At 40.8% G+C, this 26112-nt stretch overlaps 1 protein-coding gene across 2 annotated transcripts in view; it reads left to right on the top strand.

The window, feature by feature from the left end:
- The window catches only part of pbx1a (pre-B-cell leukemia homeobox 1a), a 44542-nt gene that overhangs the window by 15439 nt on the left and 2991 nt on the right, over positions 1–26112 (top strand). Inside the window, exons 3-8 of one of the 2 annotated variants that reach the window (XM_026314587.1) lie at positions 19532–19776; positions 21496–21686; positions 21994–22129; positions 22502–22661; positions 23612–23724; positions 25053–25142. In XM_026314587.1, the coding sequence (XP_026170372.1) occupies positions 19532–19776; positions 21496–21686; positions 21994–22129; positions 22502–22661; positions 23612–23724; positions 25053–25142 (935 nt within the window). The remainder of the gene's footprint in view (positions 1–19531; positions 19777–21495; positions 21687–21993; positions 22130–22501; positions 22662–23611; positions 23725–25052; positions 25143–26112) is intronic. The other variant, XM_026314586.1, reaches the window with a different exon arrangement.

Genomic DNA, 26112 nt, shown 5'->3' on the forward strand with positions numbered 1-26112 from the left:
GATCCACTTCTTTGCCAAAACATTTTCTAACAGATTCTCCATTTTTTCCACCCATAGATCTTCAGTACAGCAAACAGTTTGACCGTCATGTCAAGGGTTGTTTCATTTCAGGCTATTTGTACTGGGTAATGATGTACTCGGGGCGGGTTTTTTTTTTTTTTTTTTTCTCAGACAGCTGTGAAAATAAATCCGAACAGAGACAAAGAAACCATCTGTCATCAGCATCACTAATAGCACAGATAGCACGGCCACTATCGCAGCATCTCTTAGGTGGAAATCATCCCCATTACCAAGTATCAAGACTGCTTCCTGCTTCCTGATATTCCTTGCTGCAGCACCGCACACAGACACACTCTTTACCGTTTCACTCGATCTGCAAAGACAATTTTTGATTCATTCTATCATCTATTTTTTTTGGCCATTTTCATGGAGCAGAAGCATGCAGTAAATGTCTGTTTTTCTTCGAGTTAAGCTGGAAGCAGAGAGCTCCTTTGGCATTTGTGATGTGTCGTCAGTGTGCTGATGTTATTGATCCAGTACCTTCCGAATTCATTAGGAGATCCAGCCCAACTGTGCCGCATCTTTATTTATGTTGCTGCCCCCTCCCTGGCCTGCCTCTCTCTCTTGCTGCCTCACTTCGTCTGCCTTCCTCTTTCATCCTCCATGCATTATTCTTTTATTATTCTTTTACAGCTGCCTTATCGCCCGCATTTTGGTGAGGATAAGACCTGTCATCTTTGGGTCTTGTCTGGGAAGATGATGGGAGACTTCAAGGGGGGGGAGTGGATGGGAGGGAGGAGGGAGGGTGTAAAGAATGCCTGCTGTCCCCCTTTTTTCCCCGTATGAAATGGACCTCTCTGTTTTTTTTTTTTTTCCTCCCTCTACCTTGCTCGCTCTCACTCTCGCTGTCTCTCTTTGTAATGAGAATCTCTCTCTAATTGAGGGAGCTGCATCGAGCTGGCTGAGGGCGGCAGGGTTAGATTGTGATACTGGCTACGTGACCGTTATGCTGATAGAGGTGGCAGATCAATAATTTAGGCCCTGACCTTAATGGTGGTGTTAAAACGCTCATTCCTCTGGAGTCTGGAGGCCTTAAAGGTGCAGAGTTGGATAAAGCCGTGGAGCTGGCTGGATGTGGAGGTGGAGTGGGGGATGGTGGGAGAAGCAGATAAGAGGAGAGGTGAAGAAAGACAGTGAGAGAGAGTGTATTTGCAGTCAGCCCTTGAGTCTGTGAAAGGAGGGATCATGAATGATGTTTTTCCTGCTTCTACATTCAGTCGCTCACATTGTCACCAGCATTCATCCTCTTAGTATCTATATGAATGCTATAAGCTTTTTTCTGGCCTCTGTTTAGTATCTGGTTGTAATCCGTTTTCATAAGAAATCCTCCACCCATTCTAAGTGATGCACTGAATGCATCACCAGACACCAGAAGTGAACAAAGACTGTGGTAACGAGTGGGTTTAATCTGGTTCTGGGCTTGTCTTGTGCTCCTAGCTTAAGGCCATGCACACTGAGGAGCTGGACAGCCATCGATTTGATTCTGAGGGACATTAACGTCACGGCCTCATGCGTCTCTCTGAATCTCTGAGATCGGACTCATTCCCTGCTGGCAGGATGCGACCATCTCAGCTCTCCCCCTGCTCCTCCCCACCCACCCACCCAGCCACCCTTAGGGGATGATATATTAGATATAACCAATTCAATTTTATGCAGCCAAGACAGACGCCCTGGGGACATAAACACACACATTTTTAATACACTCCTCACCAGGAAGCCCAATGTGCCAGAGCCTGCGGCTGCCCTGGGTCTCCTCTCACACTCAATTATTAATGTAATGGCCGTAGTGGCTTAATTAAATAGTAAAGACAAGCTCACTGCAAAGGAATGGGCCAAGGACAAGTCGGTAGAAGAGGTGGTTTCCCTAAATGTCTGATTTTGACATATATGAGACACCAATGTTATAAATGTGCAATATTGTAATAATATTTGGTGACAAAAATGCCTTATCTGTCATCAAATATATATTGATGGTTAATCTACTATGTATTTGTGGACTGTCACTGTTTTTATACTGTCTTTTAAATGAGGTGCCATATTCCATCTAAATTGCTTTCTGAGAATAGTTAGTTTCATAGTGGTTTTTTTCCAGAAAGCCCTTTTCCTAAAAATAAATCATTTGAGAGTGAGGTGTAGACTTTTGGCTTCAAGTCTCGGATCTAGTCATAAATCAGTTGTCTTGAGAGTCGGGTCAAACAGGGGCTTTTGATACCTCAACTACATAAAAAGAGTGATTTCCTCAGATTATGGATTCCTACCACCTCAAGGGCAAGCCAGAGGAAGCACTCTGTCTCCGATGTGATGAAATGTGGCGTTATCTTTTACTTTGTTTCATTAGATTCACTGGAGATTACACACTCAATCCTCAAAGACTAGATTTTCCAGCATTCTGAGATGAGAGATCTTCTGGCCTCAGGGTAAAAAAATATATTTCCACGCTCCCGTCCCCAGCCTGTTTCTTGGGGTTCATGTCTGTTTTAACTTACAATTAATTATTTAAATTCATTTTGAAATGCAGGGTTACATTTTAAGCGGCTTGTTCAAAGGCAAAAGCAGTTTTTTTTTTTTTTTTTTTCACTAATGGCAAGTAGGCTCCGCCATTAGATTGAAAAATAGGCCCATTGTGTGTGTTGACTTGGTGGCGTACTGCTATGAAGGATTGCGACAAACTGGAGTGTTTAAATCGGCGAATTGAAATTAATGCCCTCTCAAAGCCAGGCTTGCTGACGATACATTAAAGCTAATACTCCAGTGAGGTCGAGCAAATGTTTGTTTATATACATGAAATACGCTGTGAGAGAATGAAATGATTAGATTTTGCCCAAGTAAACACTTATATTAAAGAGGGAGACAAAAGAAAGAAATTGTAATACAATGAGGTGTGGGAACTTTCTGTGTTTATTGTTTCTCCTTTGTTTTTGAGTAGACTAATCTTTCTTGACATGTTTCACTTATGGTCCTTTTTTTTTTCCTTTTGTTTTCATTTTTCCTTTTCTACAATTCAGCTTCTTTTTGGTTATATCATACATCCACATGCTTAAAGTATGCACGTCTTTTTTTTTTTTTTTTTAGTCTGCTGGCACATTAAGACACTTTCAAAGGTCATGCATCAAGTCTGTCTTGTCGCATCACTTATTCAGGCGGGTTTTATTTATTCATGCCACTTTTTGATTTTAATAATTTAATGCAGCGAAATGTTTCTTTCATACAGCTATAAAGTGCTCACAAGAAGTGTTGATGTGTCTGAAAATATGGTTATATGGCTTTGTGGTACAGCTTGGACAATCCTCCATGTAAAGTGTGAGCTGTTGCTGTCAGTAGAAGCTGTAATGCGTATTGATTGAAATTATCCCTCAGTTCCACTGCAGCCAGAGGACCTCTTAGATGCCGGACGAAGAGGCAGAGTGTATAAGAGGCTCTTTTTGTACTTTTCTTTTTCCTTTAGAATTTACTGCCAGCAGCTGAGAGTGGTATTTATTTTCCTCAGACTCTGCTCTGCTATCCTGGAGTTGGCAGAGTGATTTTGTAGAATAGAAACATTATAGACTGTTAGTGTCAAAGTGTTAAATGTGATGTATAGAGCTGGGGGTCTCTGAGGGAGGAGGGTGGACGGGGTTGAGGAGGAGGCGGTAAGAAGGTGAGCACTGCCAGCCATGACTGCAGCAAGGTGCTCATGGGAGAGAGGAGCCATCCACCATGTGAGGGATGGCAGGGTAATGTGGCGGGAGGTAATGGCTTTTCTCAGTCCGCTGAAACAGAGGGGAGATCATTAGGGGCTGCACCGCAACGTCCGTTTACCCCGACTCTGCCAGCGTCTCCTGTCAGAGCAGGGATGTGGAGATACTCATTGTGTTTGTCTGTCTGTTTTTCTGTTGCACTGGCAGCGTTGCTCCAAAGAGGCAAGAGTGTTTGATTATTATTTTGGGCCATCCTTACTGGGATGGATAGACACTGACACTTTGGCTTACACCTGCGCTCAGATATTTCCTTACCAAATGCTTCTCCAGCTGGAAATCAAATCAAAGAGCTAGCCTGGACCTGATGACAAAAACAAAACTCCTTGACTTCTCCTTTGCTGTTATTTGATGGAGTATCACTTTCCCACACGCAGTTCTGTAATTGGGTGCAAAAATAAGGATTAAAAACCTCTGAGACATAAGATGGTTTAAAGTACCACTACTTTGTTTTATCAAGGTGTTGCTTGACTTTGATTAATTAAAAAGATCAAAGTGGCAGTGATAAATGCTACAACATAGGACATATCTTTATACAGTAGATCAGAACTCAAGTCTTAATCAGAAGAGAAACTGACTTCAGACAGAGGTAGTTTGAAAAGCACTTAGACAAAAAGACCTTCAGATCTCAAAGCGACTGACTATGCAAAATAAAGATACGTCCTTTTATTTTCTTCAATGTGGTGAACATCTTTGGTTTGTGTTTACAAATCATTACAGTCACTGCCATTTATGTCTAATTACAGTAGGTACAATATAACACTTTACAACTGCAAGATTTTTATCAAAAGAGAAATTGTGTTCAGAGCAAATATCTTATTTTGAAATGCCAGCATTTCAAGCTTCAGACCAGTGTGGGTGAATATTTGGGAATGTATGTTTGTTTGTTTTTATAAATGGAGTGTCTAAGCTTTAATTGTGAGGAAAGAAAGTGATGACATGCTCTTTGCAGCCCATGGTAGAAATAAAGGTGTGCTTTGTGCATCAGCAAGGAGTCCTCGAAACCAGTTAACAGCACTTTGAGCTGTCGGTCGATTTTTGCCCCGGTGAGCCTCCAGCCCGGCGTGACAGAGAAGATTGGACGTCATTAAAGTCTACACTCATTCCGTTGTCTGGGGGTGTGTGAAATGGGCTCTATTGCTGCCAAAAGCGTGGACTGGTATTGTGTATCTCCATCATTCATGTGAAATCCCAAAAAAAAGGTCTTGCAGCACAGAAGACCAAGAGCTGCATATTCATCTTGTGGTGCCATTTAGCAGGTGTCTATTGGTTTTTCCAGATGTGTTTTTCCTCAGTTTTTATATGCCTTGCTGTTATAGTTGAAGGTTGGTGTGGAAGTCACATCCCTAACAAGAAGATTCTCCTTGTGTTGCTGTCAAGACTCATTCACAGCTTATGAAAAAAGCTTCAGAGAAATATGATCGCTCCTGTAAAACGCACCAATTACTCCCCATTGACAACCTTCAAAGCCCATTTTTATTGGCCGATTCAGCCAAATAAAACTTTATTGCACAAGCGGAAAGGGACGCCGTCATTTTTGCATAGCTTTTCCAAGCCCAGCATTTATATGATCCCTGTTATTACACCTCTGTGACATTTAAACTTTATTGAACAAGACTTTAAAATCTGTACGCAGTATATAAAATATCAAGAAATTTATTTCTTTCAGATGGGAGGAAAGTCCCTCAGTAGTTGAGACCTGCCTGAAACAGATTGACATGGTTTTGATGGAGCAAATGATTTGTAAATAAATTGTTAAAATGCATGTCTGATCTTTTAATATTTATTTTGTAAACTAAAATGTGTCTGCAGCTTAATAATATCCAAAATTTATTCATACTGTCATTGTGGTAGGTCTTGTAGAATGACAGCCCAGATTTCTAATTAGGGTTGCTATGATGAACTTTTTTTAAATTATTGATTCATTATGCTATTATATAGTCTACAGTATACAAGCTAGAAAGATGCCCAGCACAGTGTGACATGTTCACAGTGCTCCTTTTGTCTCAGCACCAGTCCAAAACCTAAAATTTAAGACTCCTGCAGTTATTTTCATTAATGATTTATCTAGTCGTTGTTTTATCTTATGTTCTGTTAAAAAATATATATATATCAGTGTCGTAACTTTCAAAAGCCCAAGTTAACATTAATAAACATTCTCAAAAAGCCCAAGTTAACATTAATAAACATTCTCAAAAAGATCCATTCAGTGATTTTTTTCTGACAGACTAACCAAACCCAGAGATATTCAGTTTACTCGCACATATTAGAAAGAACAGCTTTCAACATTATAAGACCTAGATTTAGAAAAAAAAAAAAAGACTTCAACAGTTAATCACTTGCCAAATTTCTTCTGTTGATCATTGATAGATTTTGACAGATTATTTACCAATGTTTTTTATTCCAGTATCTCAAAAGGTCAGTGTAATACAAGGACTCTAAGATGAGATTCTTCCTTAAAGAATAAATGTATTTCCTAGACAGCCAGACAGAGAGAAACTAAAGCAGAATAGGGAAAGGCACAGGGAGAAAGGTCCTGCCCCCCTCCTCTATGTAATTAAAAGGGGGTGTCTGTCAGGGGCTGCTGCTGCTTTGTGTGGCCCCATATGTTTGGGCGCTGATACAGGGAGGATTATTCTGTTTGGAAGCCTGATAACAGCCTGTTTATAACCTTGGCACAGGCTGTAGCCTAATCTGGCAGCAGCACATCTCCCCCCCCCCCCCCCCCCTCTAAATTTTCACACAAAAACCATATTGGCTATTTTTTTCTTCAACTGGGAAAGCAGTCATGACCCAAAAAGGAGTGCTTCACCTATATCTATCATTTGCATGTATGCTTCTGCTCAGCCGTAATATTGCGTGTGAAATGTTGATGTCAGATTCAAGATAGCTGGGACTGTGAATGTTAACAGGTGTAAAATTAGTCCAGCTTGTTTTGCTATTTTGGCTGATTATCGCTGCAAGGTGCATAAATAAATCTTTCCTCTCTCGAATCTATTCTTCATTTTTCTTTCAAGGTTTTATTTTCTGGGGTTGTACAGCATCGGTTCTACACTTACCTTTTCCTTCTTTTTCTGGACGTCAGCGCTCCCTTTGTGGTGAACTTCATTTTCATTTTTTAATCTGTCGGCTGATTAGTTCGGTCTTTTGTTCTCGGAGTATATCGCCATCGTGGTGCCTTTCACATGACTGAGTGTGTCATGACTTTAATTCTGCTACTGCAAACTCTTTTGTGATTTAAAGTCCTTTGTGCTTTTCGAATAACAGCTTCAAATTGTTTCTTTTGAATGCCTAAATAATTCCCATTCTTGACTAATTGCCACATGATTGATTTGATGAAATTAATTGAACACTAGTTGCCCAGGATGAAGGCCATATTCTTAATAAAACATGAAAATATCCTACTGGTTTGGGGTATTGTAACACAGAACATAATACTTCTAGTGTTCCCAGTAGTAGAGGAAAGTAATTAAGTGCCTTTGTTCAAGTATTGTACTAGGTACAATCCATAAAATTTCCATTTTATGCTGTTTTACATTTATCATACTGTATATCACTGTGTTTATTTAACAGCTAACAACTTTTTTAGATTTTATGGAATATTCAAATCTACAGTGTTAAATAACAGTTCAGATTATCTCTGTTTAGAATATTTAGGTAGTGTTTACATGTTAAAACATGATCCAATAACATAATAATCAGTGCGGCTATTCTGAATAACAAAACTGCTTTATTTTGTTAAATAGCCCAAATATTGTTGCTCATATTCCTGTTCTTTTACATAAGTAAAATTTCAAATTAAGGCATACTACTTGTGATGGAGTATTTTTAGTTTGTGGTATTGCTCCTTTTATAACAGTGTATGGTCTCAATACTTCCACCATCACTGGTGACAACTGAGTGTGAACATAAATGTTTTTGGTTTTTTGCTTTTTCAGCTGGTGAAAAAAAATGAAATTCAGGTTTAAGCTTTAATTGTGAGGAATCACATCGCGTCCTGAATCACATCATTTTGCCTTAAATGTACACATTAATAGGCGTGTTCTAACCTTGTTGATGAGTTTCCAGTGAGCTGAGTAAAAGTCACTCTCAGTAATACACTGTTCTATAGCAAGGACCCTTAACCGGCACACTGCGGGGAGAGGGAGTGCTCGGAGTGGCAGGCAAAGAGAACTGTCAACCTGTCACATTTTTCCCTCCTCTTCCCCCTGATAAATTAAAGTTACACAGTGTGCGTGTTGTAGCAGCGGAAGGCTGTGCAGAAAGCCGGGCTCCTCAGGTCTCAGGAGATAGCTGGCAACTAGGTCAGACTGATAATGTAATCCGCTGACTGGATCCTCAGCCCACTACATCCAGAGAGAAAGCATGACAAAAAAAAAAAAAAAAAAAACCTGAAACGCAGGAAGAAAATAGGAACTTCTATGTGTTGTTGCACTTATTTAGCAATACCTGACTGACTCTAGTTAGTTTAGCTCATGAAGGAGTAATGTCCATGCAGGCTATTGTGAGGAAATGGACCGATAACATACACAGCTGGGGTACACGATTATTCAAAAAGTGCAATCCATGTCAATAAACCTCACACTTCTCACAGGAGAATCTTATTTACATGGATTCCTTTTTATGTGTTATTTTTGCACCACATACTGCACTGCACATCCCCAACAAAATAGTATCATGCAAGTCCACAGGGAGAGAGTGACAAGAATAAGTTCCTGCATCAGCAAGGTGCATTTTCATTCCCATGCAGTATTCCAGAGAGGCTCTGTGGGCCCACTGTGACAACTCAGCCTCCCTGCAGGTGTGGAAATGAAACAGGGCCTATAAATAGCCTAGGCAGCTGGGAGTAGAGCACTGTAGAGCAGGGGGGAGTGAACAAGGAGGGAGGGGGGGATTAGAGGTCCAGCTGGGGATGCAGGTGTGTAGAGGCTGACCGACAGAATATAACTGCTGCCTCACCCAGGGGGCCAGGAGGGAGGAAAGAGTTTGGAGCCACAGTTCGATCCAGTTTGGGAAGTGGAAAACTACAATATTTTATTAAGCTAAATTCATATACTGTACATCTGATAATTCTGAAATACCACATCAAACTGGAAGTGATATTTTAGTAGTCCTGTGTCACCATTGTTGTAGCATTTGATAGGGTAACTTTATGGCCACCTCCATATGCAAAATGGTTCATCTAGGACTATTACCCTAGATAACAATGATTTCAAAGGTTTCAAATATGACCTACAAAATTTTTACATACATACACAAAAACATGAAACATAAAAAATGACCTTGCATGAAAGCAAAAATAAAAAAACAAATATGATAATATTCAACTCCAGTGGACAGAAATAAAAGAAGCTTGACTGATAAATCGTTGTGCCGATATGAGCTTTGTGCAGATAAATCTATAGCGGGGTACATAGTGGACAATAAATGACAATTAGAAAGCAAGAGAGAGGCAGAAGACTGGTGACCAGGGTGTACCCCTGCCTTCCACCCGAGAGAGAGCTGGGATAGGCTTCAGCAGATCCCCGTGACCCTGATTCAGGAAAAAGCGGGTATAGAAAATGGATGGATGGAGAGAGGCAGAAGATGAATCTTTCAATATCATACTTCAGTGTCATTCAAGTGCTGTTCACGTACTGTTCAATACTGCTCAATATCAATAAGTTTAATTTTAAACTGCATTATGTCATGCTGTCTTGGTGAGGACAGCGTAACCACACAAAACAAATAGGGGAAATCTTTGTGTAGGCTTTCTTGAGAAGAAAGTGTATCCGCTGATATGTATGGCATATTGGATTTTTAAATCATCAAATAAGAAGAAGAAGTATTGGTCTTAAAAATCGGTCAGACTAAAAAAACTGTTAAAGCAATAAATACACATATGTAGTTTCATTGTCTCTCTTAACATGAAATTAGCTTTAATCACCTTTGCTTGGTTTTGTATTTTTGCTCTCAGCACTGGTTTAGTGAAGTGGTTAAAATGAATGAATGAATCCTGACCTGCACGTTTGACGCTGTTACCATGGTTACAACCATCTGGATGTTCTACTGCATGGTGCAGCCATGTGCCAGCACCTCTTCTCCCTTACAGTAGTGTATCCCAGTGACATCTACAAACATTGTCCTATATGCTGAAAATATTTAAGATTTTTGTAAAAGTCTATATGTCAGTGGTGAGAAAAATATGGGTTATTATGACAATACTAACATCATCCTGGACATGGAACAACAGCTCTATATTCATTTATGAACAAGTAAAAAGTAGAACATTTAAGGTAATTGCATTTGATAATGTTGCAGTTTGATCTAATTTGGGGTTTAAAATGTGAATGACTTATTTTTATATCCACATGGTATATACTGTGTTTTATTGATTTCTGAACACAGTAAGACAGGTACATCCTCATGTTTTCACATACACTTCCCTGTATTGACAGAGCTGACCGCAGCATCGATACAAGGGATGCATGTCTTTTGCAGAATTAATTGTTTTTAAAGATAGATGGAAAAATGGAAGAGGTCTGGGTTGTTGGACCAGAGTTTAGGTTTCAGTAGTTTTGGTTGTTGTATTTTTTTTTTTACATCTGACACTGGTTTTCTGATGTGCCGGTTCAAAGACTTGGTGTGATGACTCCATGTGATTTGGCAGTTGACTGTTCCCACATTGCCCTGCAGACAGATACGGAGAGCCAGGTTAAACCCAGACTGATTTTTGATCTGAGTGGATCAGCAAATAAACTGTCTTTACATTTGTGACGATGTATGAACTCGTGAGACTGAACTCGCAGCATGGAAAAAACAGAATTCAGCAGACCCGTGTCATACACATCTCTGATTTGAATGGGATATTAGTGTATCTGGTGAGTGCTGCTGATGCCACAGGGCTGTCTGTGTTTTCTCCATTTACACAGAGCAATGTTGTCTTTATTTTTTAAAATCAAGCCTCAGCTTTTAGAGCAGAAAATGCTGCTTTCCCGATGGATCGCTCCATATGCTTTTCATGTAAATGACGTCTAGCGCTCACACACTGGTGTTTGCATTAATGCCTCAAATCTGAAGTATTATATGCTTTTTGTAGCTGGAGGCAAAATGATTCGTTGTCATCAAAAAGACCAACACCCCCACCCTCCTCCTCCTCCCAGCTTACAGTCCCACTCCACTCAGACACACACACATTTCAGTGCTGATTGACAGCAGGAGCTCCCTCTGACCCAGTACTCTGCTACAGTGGGACGATCCCACAGGCCCGTGATTAATGACTAGGCTTTATCCGCTAGTGGTGTGGTACGCCTGCCAGCCAGGCCACTTAGACTGCCTGGACCACTACCTCTGCTGTAAACACACTCTCTCCCTACCTCTGTGTTTCTCTGTCTCTCTCCCACTCTGCCTACAAGATTTGCGTCATCATATTCATTGTAAAAGCTCTAAAACTTTGTCCCAAGTTGACCCCCTTCAGTACACACACATGCATTTATTCAGCATCGCCATGAACTCAAATGGTTTTGCTTTTGCCCTGAAGGAATAAGAAACAGTAGCTTCTCATAGCAAACAAATATTATTTGCATAACTTCTGCATTAGGACACTTCTGGTATTGTTGTGTGTCGTATCATGCATGAAAGCCTGCCTTCGTTTGTATTTTGGTTGCTCTGTTTTGTTTATGGGAAATTTCCACCACCGATTTAAAAAAAAAAAATACAAATAGCCATCACCTTTTTAGTACTCTGGTATAAGAAATAGCTCCGAGTGTATGAAATGAAGCTGGTCTCACTAATGGACAGTGAAGCCTCACATAGTTTTTCTCTCCTGACAGCTAGAGGCAGACCAAGCATCACTAGTCTTTTAACCAGCGGGCCTGGCATAACAGTAAACCTCACAGGGATTTCCGTAGTTGTGACAGCGTCCAAACAAAGTGCACACACAGCAAAACAAAGCTGGTTTGACTTATTCTGCCTTGATGGGAAGCTCCCTGATAAATGCGGGAGAGACTATATATCCTGCCTGGAGCAAATCTCTCAAGTGTTACAATATTAATGGCATCTCAAAGTCTATCAAACATTTGGATGGCATCTGTCCACCTGCCAGATTTGTGCTGAAGTTAAGGGCACCTTTGACTTGTGTTGTGATTTTGTCATTAAATACAAATTCCTGCTGTGTAATATTTAAATGGTAATGTGAGATTTTTTGCTTGTGTACTTGTGTACTGGAAAAAACAAGCCATTTACAACACAGTTCTTGAATCTGGGCTCTTACGTTGGCTTTTTTTAAATTTTCTCTCATTCTGAGATTAAATTACAGCTGCAATTATTGGTCAATTTATTGTTTATTTAAATAAACTATAATCAATAACAAATAATGGTTCTAGTTTCTCAAATATCTTAGCTTTGTAATGTCTTTCTTAAAACCAACTACACTGACAACATTCTAATATTTTTAGCTTTGCCATGGTTTGTCATGGGACATCAAAAGTGTCCTTTGTACTTTTATGGGAGGATGATCTGAACTTCTGAAGGGCTTCTGGGCTTTTGCTGCATAACTGCTGAGAAATGAAAGAAGCTGCCAGTGATTTAAGCCATAAAATCTTTAGAGTTACTTTCCAAAAAATGTAGGTTAAGCTAAAAGCATTTTAGCCAAGAACAACTGATTCTCTTGAGCATTAAATCAAAACTTGTCAATTCGTGTTGTTTATCAGGACCCTTGGACCTAGTATGTGTACTTCGTGACATAAAACTTGACCCTGAGATGCACAGATACTATATATACATAGAGGAGATGCTTAGTTTGAATTGTGTCTAAATATAGAAAACAGAATAGGATCATATCTATTTACAGAAGAGGCATTGGCATATGGCTAACATTATTATCATGCTATTCAAAGCACTCAGTGACCACTTGTGCTTTATGGAGAGGAGCATTGTCATCATGAAAGATATTGCTCCTTGGGGAGATGAAATGCATCATGGGATAATCTAAGTAAACACTCAGAATCTTTTTTAATAGTAGAGGATGGTACAGACTGAACCATGTGACTCTGTTTGGACTCTACACAAGAAAATAATAATGTATCAGCAGCATCTCTGTGTTTCTGTTCCCTGTTGTTTACCCCATAAATAGTGGTTGTAGTTTTATTCTTCCAGAGATGCAAACTGCAAGCCAGCTTTGCGACGTTGTGTAAAATACATGTTCATATGGTGTTGAATGAAGCCGAACACAGCGTAGCAGAACCACAAAGCACTAACTCTATGGCTGTGAGCGGCCATATGGTGGGTGTCCTTGCATGGTAGCTTAAGGGATCCTTTCTCCCTGAGATGAAACAATTTTTGTTCAGAAATTAACCTCCCCTCTCAGCCCTCAGTGTGCATGAGGGCCCCATCACCCACCTCCTAGATCACACAGTGGATCACAGGTCCCTGGAGCAGAAATGGCAACCCTGACATTCCAGGTAAACCTAAACAAGCTTAGTCACGTGGTCGCTGCATCTCTCAAAAATCCCAGCCGTACTTGTCTAGCCTTGCTCCGTGCCTCCAGATGTGGCTTAATTTACTGCGACTCTGCTAATTGCTGTAATTAAGGATTAATTACTGTTAATTACCTACGCATAAACTCATCACCAGTCAAAGAGCGGAGCCTTATGAAATGTGCCATGCACAGGAACACACACCACGGGGACTTGAGGAGGATTGTGTTACTGGACCTCTTGTTTCATGTCTTGTCTGGGTGTGTAGGGAGGGCTTGTAGGGCAACAGTTAGGGCAGAATGCTAACTGTCATGGACCATCTCCTCCTGGCTCTGATCGCTTCACACGTCACCTCCTCGCCAACTGTTGCCTGGGACAGCATCACTACTCTGGCTGTCATTTGATTAGAGGCAGGCATTTATTTCTGGAGGTAGATGAAAATTTGATACATTAAGGTGGTCTTGATAAAATTGTCTACAATAATATATGATATTTGTTTTCAAATTGTAAATTGACAAAAAAACTTCTTATACTAACCCCAAGGCTTTGGGTTGGGAATTGAACTTCAGTATTTATTGAGTACCAACCAAAATGTGTCTGTAGAATAAAGTATTACAAAGTTTCAACAACTAGGAATGAATGTTTACATTCTTAGTCCAAAAGTGGTTGTTATTGCTGTTTGTATTGACATTACTATAAATAAATTTGAAACCAGTCGCATCATAGTGGGCTATGAGTCTATACTGTGTTGTCTCATCATGTCGGACAGCCTGTGCGAATGTTTGTGAATGTGAATCAATCAACAATCAAATAAAGACAAAAAGGTCTAAAATTATTTTAGAAAAGTGAAACAATACAAAGCCCTGCCCAAGCTTTATCCAGACATTGGAATGATCAGTTATTTGTGTACTTTGTGTTTTCCTGTGGATGATCTTCTCTTCATAGAGATGCCTTTGTCTGTCTGCTAGGGGATTGACTGTGCGGCTCACTGCTCCCTAAGCTCGTGACTTCTCTTCAGTTATTCAGCCATCGTGGTTTCTAGTGCAGCCTGGAGCTGTTAGAACTCCAAGCGCTGAGCATGAGTTTGATTCAGTCAAGAAGATATATATATATATTAAGACACCTTAAGAAAGACTGACGGCCACGGGGCTAATATAGTGCCTATTTTGAATAATGAATTATTTTAATGAAGGCTTTTAAATGGGAGTGCTCTGCGTTGGTGGCAGGGCTGTGCTCTGAATGGTCTTCTCCTCTGGCACTGGCTGCCTCGTTATCAGGCCAGCCCCTCAGGCCTCAAACTGGCCTGCTTAAGCCTCAGATGATGACGATAATTACCGTTATTAGGAGTAGCTGCAGGGGGAACTTGTTCTGAAAAACACCAAGCTGAGTTCTTGCCTCGTTTGCCGCCGCCACTGCTGCCGCATGAAAAACTACCGATCGCCAGTAGAGAAAGCCATGAGAGAGAGAGACAGAGGGAGAAGAGCGAAAAAAAAAGGAGGGGATGAGGGGAGCGGCCACCAAATCCGCCTAATGTGACGCCTGTCAGCTCGTCTCCCACCAGCTGTCACCTCCCAAATGCACTGGGGTTCATTTTTTTAATTGACACCTCGCTTTCCTATTCCATTTCTATTTTTCGCCTTTCATTCTCCCTCCATCACTCTTCCCTCCTTGCCTGAACCATCCACTTCTCTTCCTGTCCCTCCAGTATTTCTTTGGTGTTCTTCCTTGTCCTTGGTATCCCCCATCCCCCCTCCCAGTGTCAGATGCAACACTCAAGCTCTGCCCCCTTTCTGCACATGATGCTTGAGCTGGTTGATAAAACATAAAGCTGTTTTAGAGGTACTTTATGACTATGCCCTTGTGTACTGAAGCTGTACAGCTTCCCATTATCTGGTGATGGAGAGAACATTTTGGGCCCGAGAAAGTTTCCCATGAGTTCATGGATAGACCACAAATCTAGCTTTCATCTTACACCACAGAACATTTAAGACGATTTGAACAGCGCAATGTTGCAGATGCAATAATAGTTTCATGTCGTAGAATTCATTGTCAGTTATGATTATCAATTTCATAATTACTGTACTTATGGCTCAGGTTCAATTTGGTAGAGATGACCACATATACAGTAAATTGGATATAATGCAACATAATATTGAGTTAGTGTTCTCAGTAATGACAATAATGCTGTTCAGCACTGCAGTTTAATTCTAGTTTGCGGGTCAAAATGAAATATAGCATATTTAAAAGTCAATTTATTGCATCAAATGACGTTAGTTTTGATCATTTTTGTTTAAAACAAAGATGACAACGTTAAAGGAGTGCAAAGCCAAATCGACTGTGTAGCCATTTAACAGCTTCTCATTATGTAGCGACGGAAAGAGCGTTTTGACAAAGTTACACACGAGTTCATGGATACACTACAGATCTAGCTTTTAGCTACAGTTAAGTACAAAAACAGTAAAGGACATTTTAAGACTACAATATTTAGAAGACAGCTGTTGTTTTCATGGCATAGACTGCAGTGAGCTATGATTAGTAATTTCATAATGATTGTTCTTTTTTTATTGAAGCTAAGATCCAGTTTAGTAGAAATTACCACATATATTGTAAATTGGATATAATGCGACATAATATTCATTTAGTGTTCTCAGTAATGATAATAGCATTTCTTAGCACTGTAGTTTACCTCTGCTGTGTGGGTCAGTGTGAAATATGGAACAGTGCTTATGAAGACTGCTTTATTGGGCTTGTGTCAAATGCAGATGAGAGCAGGATGCTGAACTCCTTGAAGCAGTGGGGAGGGGAGGATTTGTATTAGTGATACTTGTCATGTCTGCTGTAAATCACGCTGCTTTTTTTCAGGTTCCTAGGTTGTTGTTGTTTTGTCTCAGAATGCTGTGTGGCAGGGATGAATGGTGGTGATGTTACATTATCATGTGGCTGTCGCTTTCACTCCTGCTGACTGGTCCGTGACAAGCCCACACACACACACACACACACACACACACACACACACAATGTTGTGTCAGGAGTAGGCCTGATTTATTAACTGCTGAAACCCTAGATGACGTGTACCCACACAATCAATAGAGAGCAGCGCCACTGCCTGACCCTCTCCTGGGTCATGTGATGTGGACAAGAGCTAAGCAAGGAAGGACACACAAAAACACACATATATACACTGCACTGCTGCAGAGCATATTGCATTACTGTATTGATGGGAAATGGATCCAGTCCAGCCTTGGCTGCTAGCTGCCAGTCAGAGGCAAGAAGGGTAAACTTTCATCATGGCTGTCAGGGACATCACTGCTGCCTTGTTTGACAGTAAATCTTCCTAATTGTGACAGAATACTTCAACATCATTAATTAAACATGTTTTCATTTAAAAGCACTCGCAGGGCGCCAGGCTGGGTGCTTAGGGTAGTCTGCCAATGTGCATAGCTATATATTTTTCCCTCTGTGTGTGCGCTTTTGTGTGACTATATGAGTGCTTACATTTGTGCACAAAGTGTATGTTTGTGTTGTGTGTTTGCGTGTGTGTGTGTGTGTGTGTGTGCGTGTGCACCTTGTTTCTCCCTGTATGAGTGGGTGGCTTAATCGTCATGTTTATTTACACTCCCGTTGTCTGCAAACAGCAGGCAGTGTAGCGATAGGCATGAGCCAGCTCTTAAGGAAGTAAAACAGCAGAAATTAATTTTGTCAATAACCGAAACAAAGGCTTATTCTTAGGATTCCATTCATTATTCAGGAAACGGCTCGAGAATTGTTTATGATACATATTCATTTTTTATGCCTTGCCTTTTTGGGTTTAGTGCCCCACATCTCAGGCAAGGAATTACACAAGAGTGTGCACAAAGGGAAGGAGAGATGGAGGGGGGGGGAGGAACGAAGCGACAGAGAGGGGAATTGTGTCCTCTCATTGTTCAATTAAGTCTGTCGGTAATGATCAAGATGAGATGATGGCCATCTTCCTTTTATAGACACTAATCTGTGACTGTCCATGGAATAAGACTATTTCAGAGCAATATGGACTCCATGGCTTTGTTGCTATATTATACTAGAAAGTGTGTATTATATTATTTTTGGTGTTATACAAATGTTGGGAGTCTGTGATGTATTGTAATAGAATGTACTTTCTTGTGTCAGCTGATTATTTTAATGTATAGTCCATGGGTGCAGAGTTCACAACGAACACTCTGACTGGCACTGAGGCCTAATCAATTTCATTGCTATTACTGAACAGAAATAAATAAAGCTGATGGCTGTGGTAGGGTAATTATGCCACAGCACAGTGAATTGTTTGATTTTCCTTATTAATTGTATTTATTTAATCCATTTCATGCTTTTAGTTGTGCACTCAGGGACTTGGGGGGAATGAATAAATCACTCTTAGGCTCATTAGATTCCCCCTCTGGTTGGGATGTGCCACTATTTTGTCAGAATCAAATTGGGGAGTGTTATAATTTCCCGCTGGTGTGATTCACATGAGAAATATCCACATATTCATCTACCAGCACATGTGCACATCCACCCACACACACATGCGCGCCCGCGTTTGCTCCCCATCTGAACTCCTGACCTTTTTCAGCCGTCTGATAGCCATTGACATTTGCCTCTTGAGCTGAGCTTGCTCACGTGTTGCAGCTGATGGGAAAGGATGATGTTATTTCTGAAGGAGAAAAAAAGTGGGAAGGAAAAGGAGTTGGATGTGTGTATTTTTTTGGGGGGGGGGTGGTGTTTGGGCGTTGAAAAGAGGAGGACTAGGGTAGACAAGCTCTCCATGCAGCCCTGAGAATCCATCTGGACCCCCTGCTCACCAGAAAGGTCACAGGTCGATTCAGCCTTACATCCTCATTATAAAAGAACCATCACTGTGACTGGAGACTGTGAGCTGCAATAGCCATCATGGAAAAGACATAGTGTATATAGTATTAGATTGTCCTCCTGAAACATTTTGATAGATGCATAGATTGAAGTGTGCAGGAAAAATACTGTGGCAGCATGAGCTTTGTCTTTGTCCTTGAAGACAGTGGATGGAATGAAGGGCTGCACCTGGTCGGCTGTTTTCAGCACCTCTGAGAAAAGCAGGACCGTCTGCTGCTTTACCAAGGGAGCCTTCTGGTGGCAGGAAGAGGCAGGGCAACTGATCTAAAAAAAAAAAATCATAGTGAAACACCTGCATGTTTTATACTCCAAAATATAGACCAAATAGTGTTACTGACAAAGCCTGCAGCATTGTCTTTGTGCGAGTTGTGCCTGTGTCACATATATTTCTCAAAATATCTCAGTGTGTGGGTGTGTGCGGTAATGCATTTGTGAATTTGCATCTGGCTTATTATGTGTGTGTTTTATTTGTGCATGTACATCTCAGCAGGCCTGTCTGATTGTTGTGTTTACACTTCACTCTTTGCACCATGGGAACTGAGTGTCATTTGAGAGCTGATTGCCTGAAGGTGTGTGAAGTCTCAGCGTAGGTTCAAACCGCCAAACAAGAGTCTAAACAGACCTCAGTATTAGTTATAAAAGCATCCTTAGCGCTGTCAAATTAAGATTACAACACTGTGAATACTGAGTTGGGGCTTCAGGTAGTAGAACGCTGATCATACAGATATTTGTTTGATATGTAGAGAAATAATTCACATATTGAAATGAGAAAATACTTGTTCAGTGTTTTACTATTATCATGATAGTTAAAATAATGAATACAAATTATTGTGAAGTCAATGTTGGTGAATTTGGATCTTTTATATTTTTCCAGTAGCCATGTAGTCATATTTTCCAATGTCTATACTGTATTTTAACTATTTTATTTAACTCAGATTTTGTAATCTCAATTTATTTATTTGACCCACACATCTTTGCGATAATATACTGTGTCAGATCAGTTTGTTTCCATTTGAAGACAAATTTGACAAGACAATAAAGTCCTCAGCCAGAAACTAAACAGTCTGAGCACAAGAAGAGCAAAAGATGAACTGTGGTGGAAGGGTGTGCTAATTTTTTTTTTTTTTTTTTAACTTGAGATGATAGTCTGAATCAATGAAATGATAGCTTTATGGTCTTGCCTAGCTGCAAGCCTCTGTGAGGTTTTTATGGCGCAGACTTGAACTATTAAAATGACGGTCATATTTCAGGGTGTTCAGTTTGGTAGGCTGGAGAAATAGTTAAGATTCTTTCAGTCATTAATGAGTTACCTTAAAAGTTAGTCATTTAGAACTCAAATTTGACTGTTTAGTGTCATTGTTTTATTATATTGACATCATCTCCTCCTGTCCTCCACAGTGCTCAGTATCCGAGGTGCTCAGGAGGAGGAGCCTCCGGATCCCCAGCTGATGCGCCTGGACAACATGCTGCTGGCAGAGGGTGTGGCTGGGCCCGAGAAGGGTGGCGGGTCGGCAGCTGCAGCAGCTGCTGCGGCGGCCACTGGAGGCGTCGGTGCCGACAACTCGGCAGAACACTCCGACTACCGGGCAAAGCTATCTCAGATCCGACAAATATACCACACGGAGCTGGAGAAGTATGAACAGGTGGGGACAGACATTGCTTTTGCAACACTGGCTCTGGTTTGGTTTTATTTTAAAAGTGTATGGTCATTTGGGCCAGAAAATTTGTTGTCCCACCATAACAAGCTGTTTCCATAAGTGAGACAGTTCAGACTCAAGGGAATCTGCTGGACCACATACTGTACCACATGTGTTGACTCCCCCCTTTTAGAGTAATGGTCTATTTCATGAACCTCTACATTCTTTTATTAGGAAGATATAGATAGATAGAGAAAAGACAGGAAATGATAGTAATAGTGAGAGTGAGGAAAAGACTTACAATAAGTGTCTCAGGCCAGATGTGAAACAAGGTCGTGGTTTTTATTGCTGCCTTTATTGCTGCTGGTCTGATTAATTATTTCAGCCAAGAAGGATTATATCACAGTTGATGGAGTGTGGTCAGGTGCCAAATCAATCCAGTTGTGTTATTGGCTTGATTTCTGTGTATTTATTTAATGGTCAGCAGAGGACAACATTGAACAGTATCTTCACTGATGATGACAAGGGATAATGACCATGTCAAGGGACTATGGCTCCAGTGTCTAACCTTAAGCTGTGAAACAGTCATATATATGTATATTTTTTTTGTTTTGGAAAGCAAAGAAAATGGTCTTATACTTGTATGGCGCTTTTCTACACTCAAGTGCACTCAAAGCACTTTTACAAAGACAAAAGGGAATAAATGCAATAAAAATAGCAAGATACTCAGACCATGTCTTCCATCATATATGTTTAAGTATCATGTTCAGGCTTTTTTCTTGTATCTTGTTTTTCTGTGTATCCTGTAAGGAGATGTATTTGTAAACCTAAATAGGAATAAGCAGGTATAAAGGATAGTTAGGATTTACAGGGGAATTTCTACCTCAGAGTAATGCTCTTGAAATCAGCTATCACAGACCAACTTACGACAAGCCAAGCTTTCAGCGATGTTATCTTCAGTGGGAAAGCAGCCATTATATCAGTCACACACCAGCTCTTTTCCAAAGACTGTAACATCTTGTCATTCCCTCGGAAGTCAAAGTGTTCTGGGTTTGTCATCTTCTCCGAGGAAGGCTAGTCATCGCTAACTGTCACAGTCAATATACACCTGAACATTTTTGTGTCACAATGCTACATGCAGCTCACACGCGTTATGAGTGAGTAGTGCCTGGCATGTGTGTGCAAGCAGAACGGCTGCTCGGTGCATCACTTTGACTGACGTAACCCTGGTGTTGACAAGCAACAGACACCTTGACTTTGAATGCAGTTATATCCAGTGACTGATTCAGACTGAGAGAGAACGAGGTAGACTGAAAGATGGAGTGAAAAGAGAGGGAGACAGTTTAAACCTCTTGAACGTGAACGGGACTGAAAGCCTGCTGTCATTTTAGATTTCACTTCACTTGTCACATTTTCTCTTCTATTGAAGAGAAGTCTTTTTAATATTCAGAGCACTGCGAGTCTCGCTGCCACCACTGTATGACTCCACTGCCACATTTGTTTGGCGTGAAACATTACGCTGTGTCTGCTGCTTTCATCTAGACTGTTCTTATTACCTCTAACGCTGCTGCTGTTATACTGTCAGCACTGCTTCTGCAAGGCCAAGGTCTCCCGGTAAAGGTGCAGCCTCTCCAGAATCCAATTTCAGCCTTTTGTTCTGTCTGAAGCTGTCGAGCCTCCAAAATAGTTATTCTTTTTATGAATCCTGTCTCTCTGTGCATCCAGGCGTGCAATGAGTTCACCACCCATGTGATGAACCTGCTGAGGGAGCAGTCTCGAACACGACCCATCTCGCCCAAAGAGATCGAGCGCATGGTCAGCATCATCCACCGCAAGTTCAGCTCCATCCAGATGCAGCTGAAACAGAGCACCTGCGAGGCCGTCATGATCCTGCGCTCACGCTTTCTTGACGCCAGGTATGTGCGTGTCCCCGGACTAGGAACCATAAAATCAAACTTTTTGTTTTAGTGCATTTTGCTCCGCTGTGTTCTCTATTTTAATTAAAAATTTTATTTTCGCTTTTTGTTGTCATTGGTCAGACAAAACCAATAGTATCTTTACCCTTCTTTTATTATCTTTGTTCCTTTAAATCACTATTCAGTCAAACTAAGCTATCTTAGGTAAATTCAGGTGAAGGGTAGAGATGAACTCACTATTTATTTGTTTACCGGGAATATTTCATTTATTTCTGCTCTCTCTTTTTCCTTGCTGCTGTCTATCCAGACGAAAGAGGAGGAACTTCAACAAACAGGCGACAGAGATCCTAAACGAGTACTTCTACTCTCATCTCAGTAACCCCTATCCCAGCGAAGAGGCCAAAGAAGAACTGGCCAAGAAATGTGGCATCACAGTGTCACAGGTAACCAGAATAAACGCAGCTATTTACCTTACAAATTGTATAATTACAAAAAGTGTCTCTCAATCAAGCCTTTGTTTCATTTGGTTTAATTTAAAGTTGCTGACGTAAATGTAAACGTTAAAGCAGTGAGCTTTAGGGTTGACATTACTGTAGTCATTGTTAATATCTGGACTGCATACTTTACAGTAGCTTGTGAGAGTTAGTTGTTGCTGGATATTATGGCTAAATACATTTGCAGTACAAGTTAACACTGTGCATCAGTGCTCAGATAAATAAAGTATAAAAATAATCACTTCATACCACTGTTTGTCTGGTGCTTTGTATGACGCTTAAATGAATTATAGTTCAGCTTATGTGTTTTGTCACTGACAGGTATCAAACTGGTTTGGTAACAAGAGGATCCGATACAAGAAAAACATAGGCAAGTTCCAAGAAGAGGCCAACATGTATGCAGCAAGGACTGCAGTCAATGCAACCAACGTGTCTGCCCATGGCAGCCAGGCAAACTCCCCATCAACTCCCAATTCAGCAGGTGAGCTTCGTTTCAGTTGCATCACCAAACGAATCTGCAAAGTTTTTTTTTCTTTCTTTTTTTTTTTTTTTTTTTTTTTTAACCGGAACAGGTAGAAGAAGCACCACGACAAAGCACAATAATGTTCCCATACCTGAACCGCAACTCAAGAATTCAGTCTCTGGTGCTATTTTGTTTAGACTAACATATAGTTATTCTTCTTCTTAACTAACCCAATAATAGAGTATGGCTTTTTTTTTTTTGCTCTTTGTTCTATTTTTGCTCACCCCTCTCTGCATTTGCCGTCTCTCCGTCTCACTTGTTTTCTTTTTCTCTCTCTCTCTCACTTTCTCCCACTGTCTGTTATTGACCTCTTGGTCTTGTGGACGTTAATTTTTCCTGCCTCTTGTCCGGTTGACCTCGTGCATGCCATTAAGCTGTTCAGAGGGCAAGCGGAGTCTTTTGTCATATAGCGACTTCACAACTGTATTGGATTAGGACCGGGTGTTGAAATCAAGTTAAGCGATGGTCTCTTTACATCTGGGGAGCTCAAGTCCATTAAAGGACGAAGACAATTCTTTGGGTCTTCCTGCAGATCAGTTATTACTTCCTTAGTGAAACACTAGCAGCACGGACATTTAACAACAGTATAATCCATAAGGCTAATTTAAACTGGACTTAAACCATTTTGTGATGATTTTCTGTCTTGTCGATCTTGTTGATTTTTCCTTTTAAATTATGGTTCAGTGATATGTTAATGTTCACCTAGTAGATCTGTAGTGTGCAGGTTTGTAGAAAAAGCCTTTTTCACGATGCTTGGCGTCCTCTCTAACTAACCACTTAATGCCCTTTTGCTTATGCATGTTCATTTTAACTCCTTTTTCTGCCTCTATCTTCTTCCCTGTTACTTTCTTCTCTTTGTCCTCCTCCCTTGCTCTCTTTTTTTCTTCTCTGCCCCTATGTATTCTCAGGTTCTGCTGGCTCTTTTAACATGTCAAACTCCGGAGACTTGTTCATGAGTGTGCAGTCCCTCAATGGGGACTCGTACCAAGGGGGTCAGGTTGGGGCCAACATACAATCCCAGGTAGGTGCCTCTCTAAGTTTAGTATCTGAAATACCCAAAGGCTCAAAACTCTTGATCACTTATGGTTTTGTTCAACTACTGACAAGGCAATGAATGTAGATAACACATAACAACTTGACCTACACGATAAATCAGAGGTTATACTTAGCCCGAAGCTTAACGTTAATGTAGTTGCCATTGTCAGCCCATAGTTGAGTAGACGACTGCAGACAGTTTTGGAAACGGTGCAGCACTCATCAGCACTCCTGACAAGAGTTCACATAGCCACTGGTACTGTAGCTAACCTGACCTTGCCCCAGTGGACAGTGATGACCAAAACAGTGTTTCTGAGTGTTACAACTCTCACCGTAGTTTTAAGGAATCGCTACCGATGGTAATGTTCTCATTTTGTTTCAGAGCTTTGGGCATAATATTTTTATCCTTACATCCCCCTTTTTCTATTCAGACCAGCTCTCTAAATGCTCTGGGTCATAATGAATATGCAAAAGGGACAACCATGATAGGAGGTAAAGAGGTCTTCAGGGTTGGTTTTTAATTATTAAAACTCATGTTCCTCTAAAAGGGTTATTTTTCTGATCATGTTTTTTTCCTAGGGATGTACAATTTAAATAAAAGAGGAAGTTCAACTTCTTCCCCAATGTCAGTTGGGTGTAGCCCCCAGAATAAGTGTGTAGATGATAGATTGAGAAATTTTAGCTTGAGCTAAATTTGCGTCCTGTGAGCTGATGTGTTGTGAATCAGGAGGTGTGATTTCATGCATAACCAGGCTGGCTGTTCTGCCAAAGTCCTCAAAGCCAGTTCCAGTGACTCAAAGAAGAACACAGAAATGGCTCTATTCCAATAAGACTTTTAGGTCTAAATCATTTAAGAGGTGACCTCAGTTAGACCGTATTTTTATTGGGAGCCATGTCAGGTAAACTTGTCTTGATGTAAAGCTTCATCAGAGTATTTGGTTCAGTGATATTTCTGGGATAAAAAACCCTGTTTGTTTGCATATACAGAGAACAGTATAGTCAGTATTGTGCTACATTTAATCAGTTGCAGAGTGTTGTGGTTTATGTCTTATTTTGATGTGTTATTTTGCTACAAGTACAAATACATTCATAATTAGTCACTTCACGTTGTGGCTCTTGTATGTTTGTCCTTTTGCAACACCTGTTATCAGCCTTGTTATAGCAGCCAAACCATAATGATTCGCTGTTTGTAACCTTTTCCTGTTTATGGTACCCTTTTACTATCACGCTGACCTTTCCTTGTGCTTGGCTGTCTTTGTTATCCAGAGCTTTTGTCTGACCAGGCCTTTTGTCTGTGTGTCCCTGTGGTTCCAGGTGGATACCCTTCGCCATGTTATCAGCCAGACCGGAGGATACAGTGACAGCCTCGCAGCCAGCCAGATGTACAGTCCACAGGGCATCAACGTAAGACCTGTAAACAATCTACTTCTGTCCTTCTCAATGTTTTTTGTTTTGTTTTTTGTTTTTTTTTTTGCTGTCTTGCTTTGCAATGATTCCCCAGTTGCAGGATGTGTATAAGATTATGTATTTCCATGTGCACACAGGAATGCCACTTAGCAGAGTTTGCCAGTGTTGGGCTGTTGTCCAGACAGTTGCCCCCTTGCTCTAGTCGTGCCCTAGGTGGCAGGCAACGAGGCAACTACCAGGCTGAGTAGCTGGACACGCTCCGAGTCTGTCAGAGGATATTAGCATTAGAGAGGCACCTGTAGTCGACAGGAACAAAGACACGGGTGTCATTCCCCCTCCCAACACTACTCTCACATTAGCACCATAGGACAAGTCTTATAATACGTCCCATTCCCACTGAGACTGGCTTCACACTGAAGTGCCCCATTGCTAATTCTTAAAATAATTCTTTAACTAGCCCGTCACAGGGTGGGCCAGATTTCTGTGTCTTCTTGCTGGGCAGAGCGGGACAGGCAACACTGGAGGCATTGTGTTAACATGTAGATCTATAGCGACAAGCTGCACGGGGCTGAACAGAGTCAATACGACAGTCACAGGGACAGAAAGAGCGGGGCTCTGGGCTAACAGTCCAAGCACATTGGTCAGATCATTCATCTACAGGAACAGCGACACTGACAGCCAAGCCTGCAACACCCCTCGTGCTAAAATAAGAATGTGGAAGCATCAAGCCAGTCGCAAACATTCAACAGGCTGAACTGGAAATAGGTGTTTAATACACTGTTAGTAGTGTGACTAATGAAAGCAGACAATATCATTTAGGAAATTTACAAAATGAAACAAATATCGCAACTAGGTGTTAGAGGGTATATTTACGGTTGGCAATAAACCAAATGTATTGAATTGCAGACTTTATTAAAATCTAGCTTGGGATTTTCTGAACAGTAATTACCTTTTGGTGTTTAAAAAT

This window comes from Mastacembelus armatus, chromosome 17 (assembly GCF_900324485.2).
Source record: "Mastacembelus armatus chromosome 17, fMasArm1.2, whole genome shotgun sequence".
NCBI lineage: Eukaryota > Metazoa > Chordata > Actinopteri > Synbranchiformes > Mastacembelidae > Mastacembelus > Mastacembelus armatus.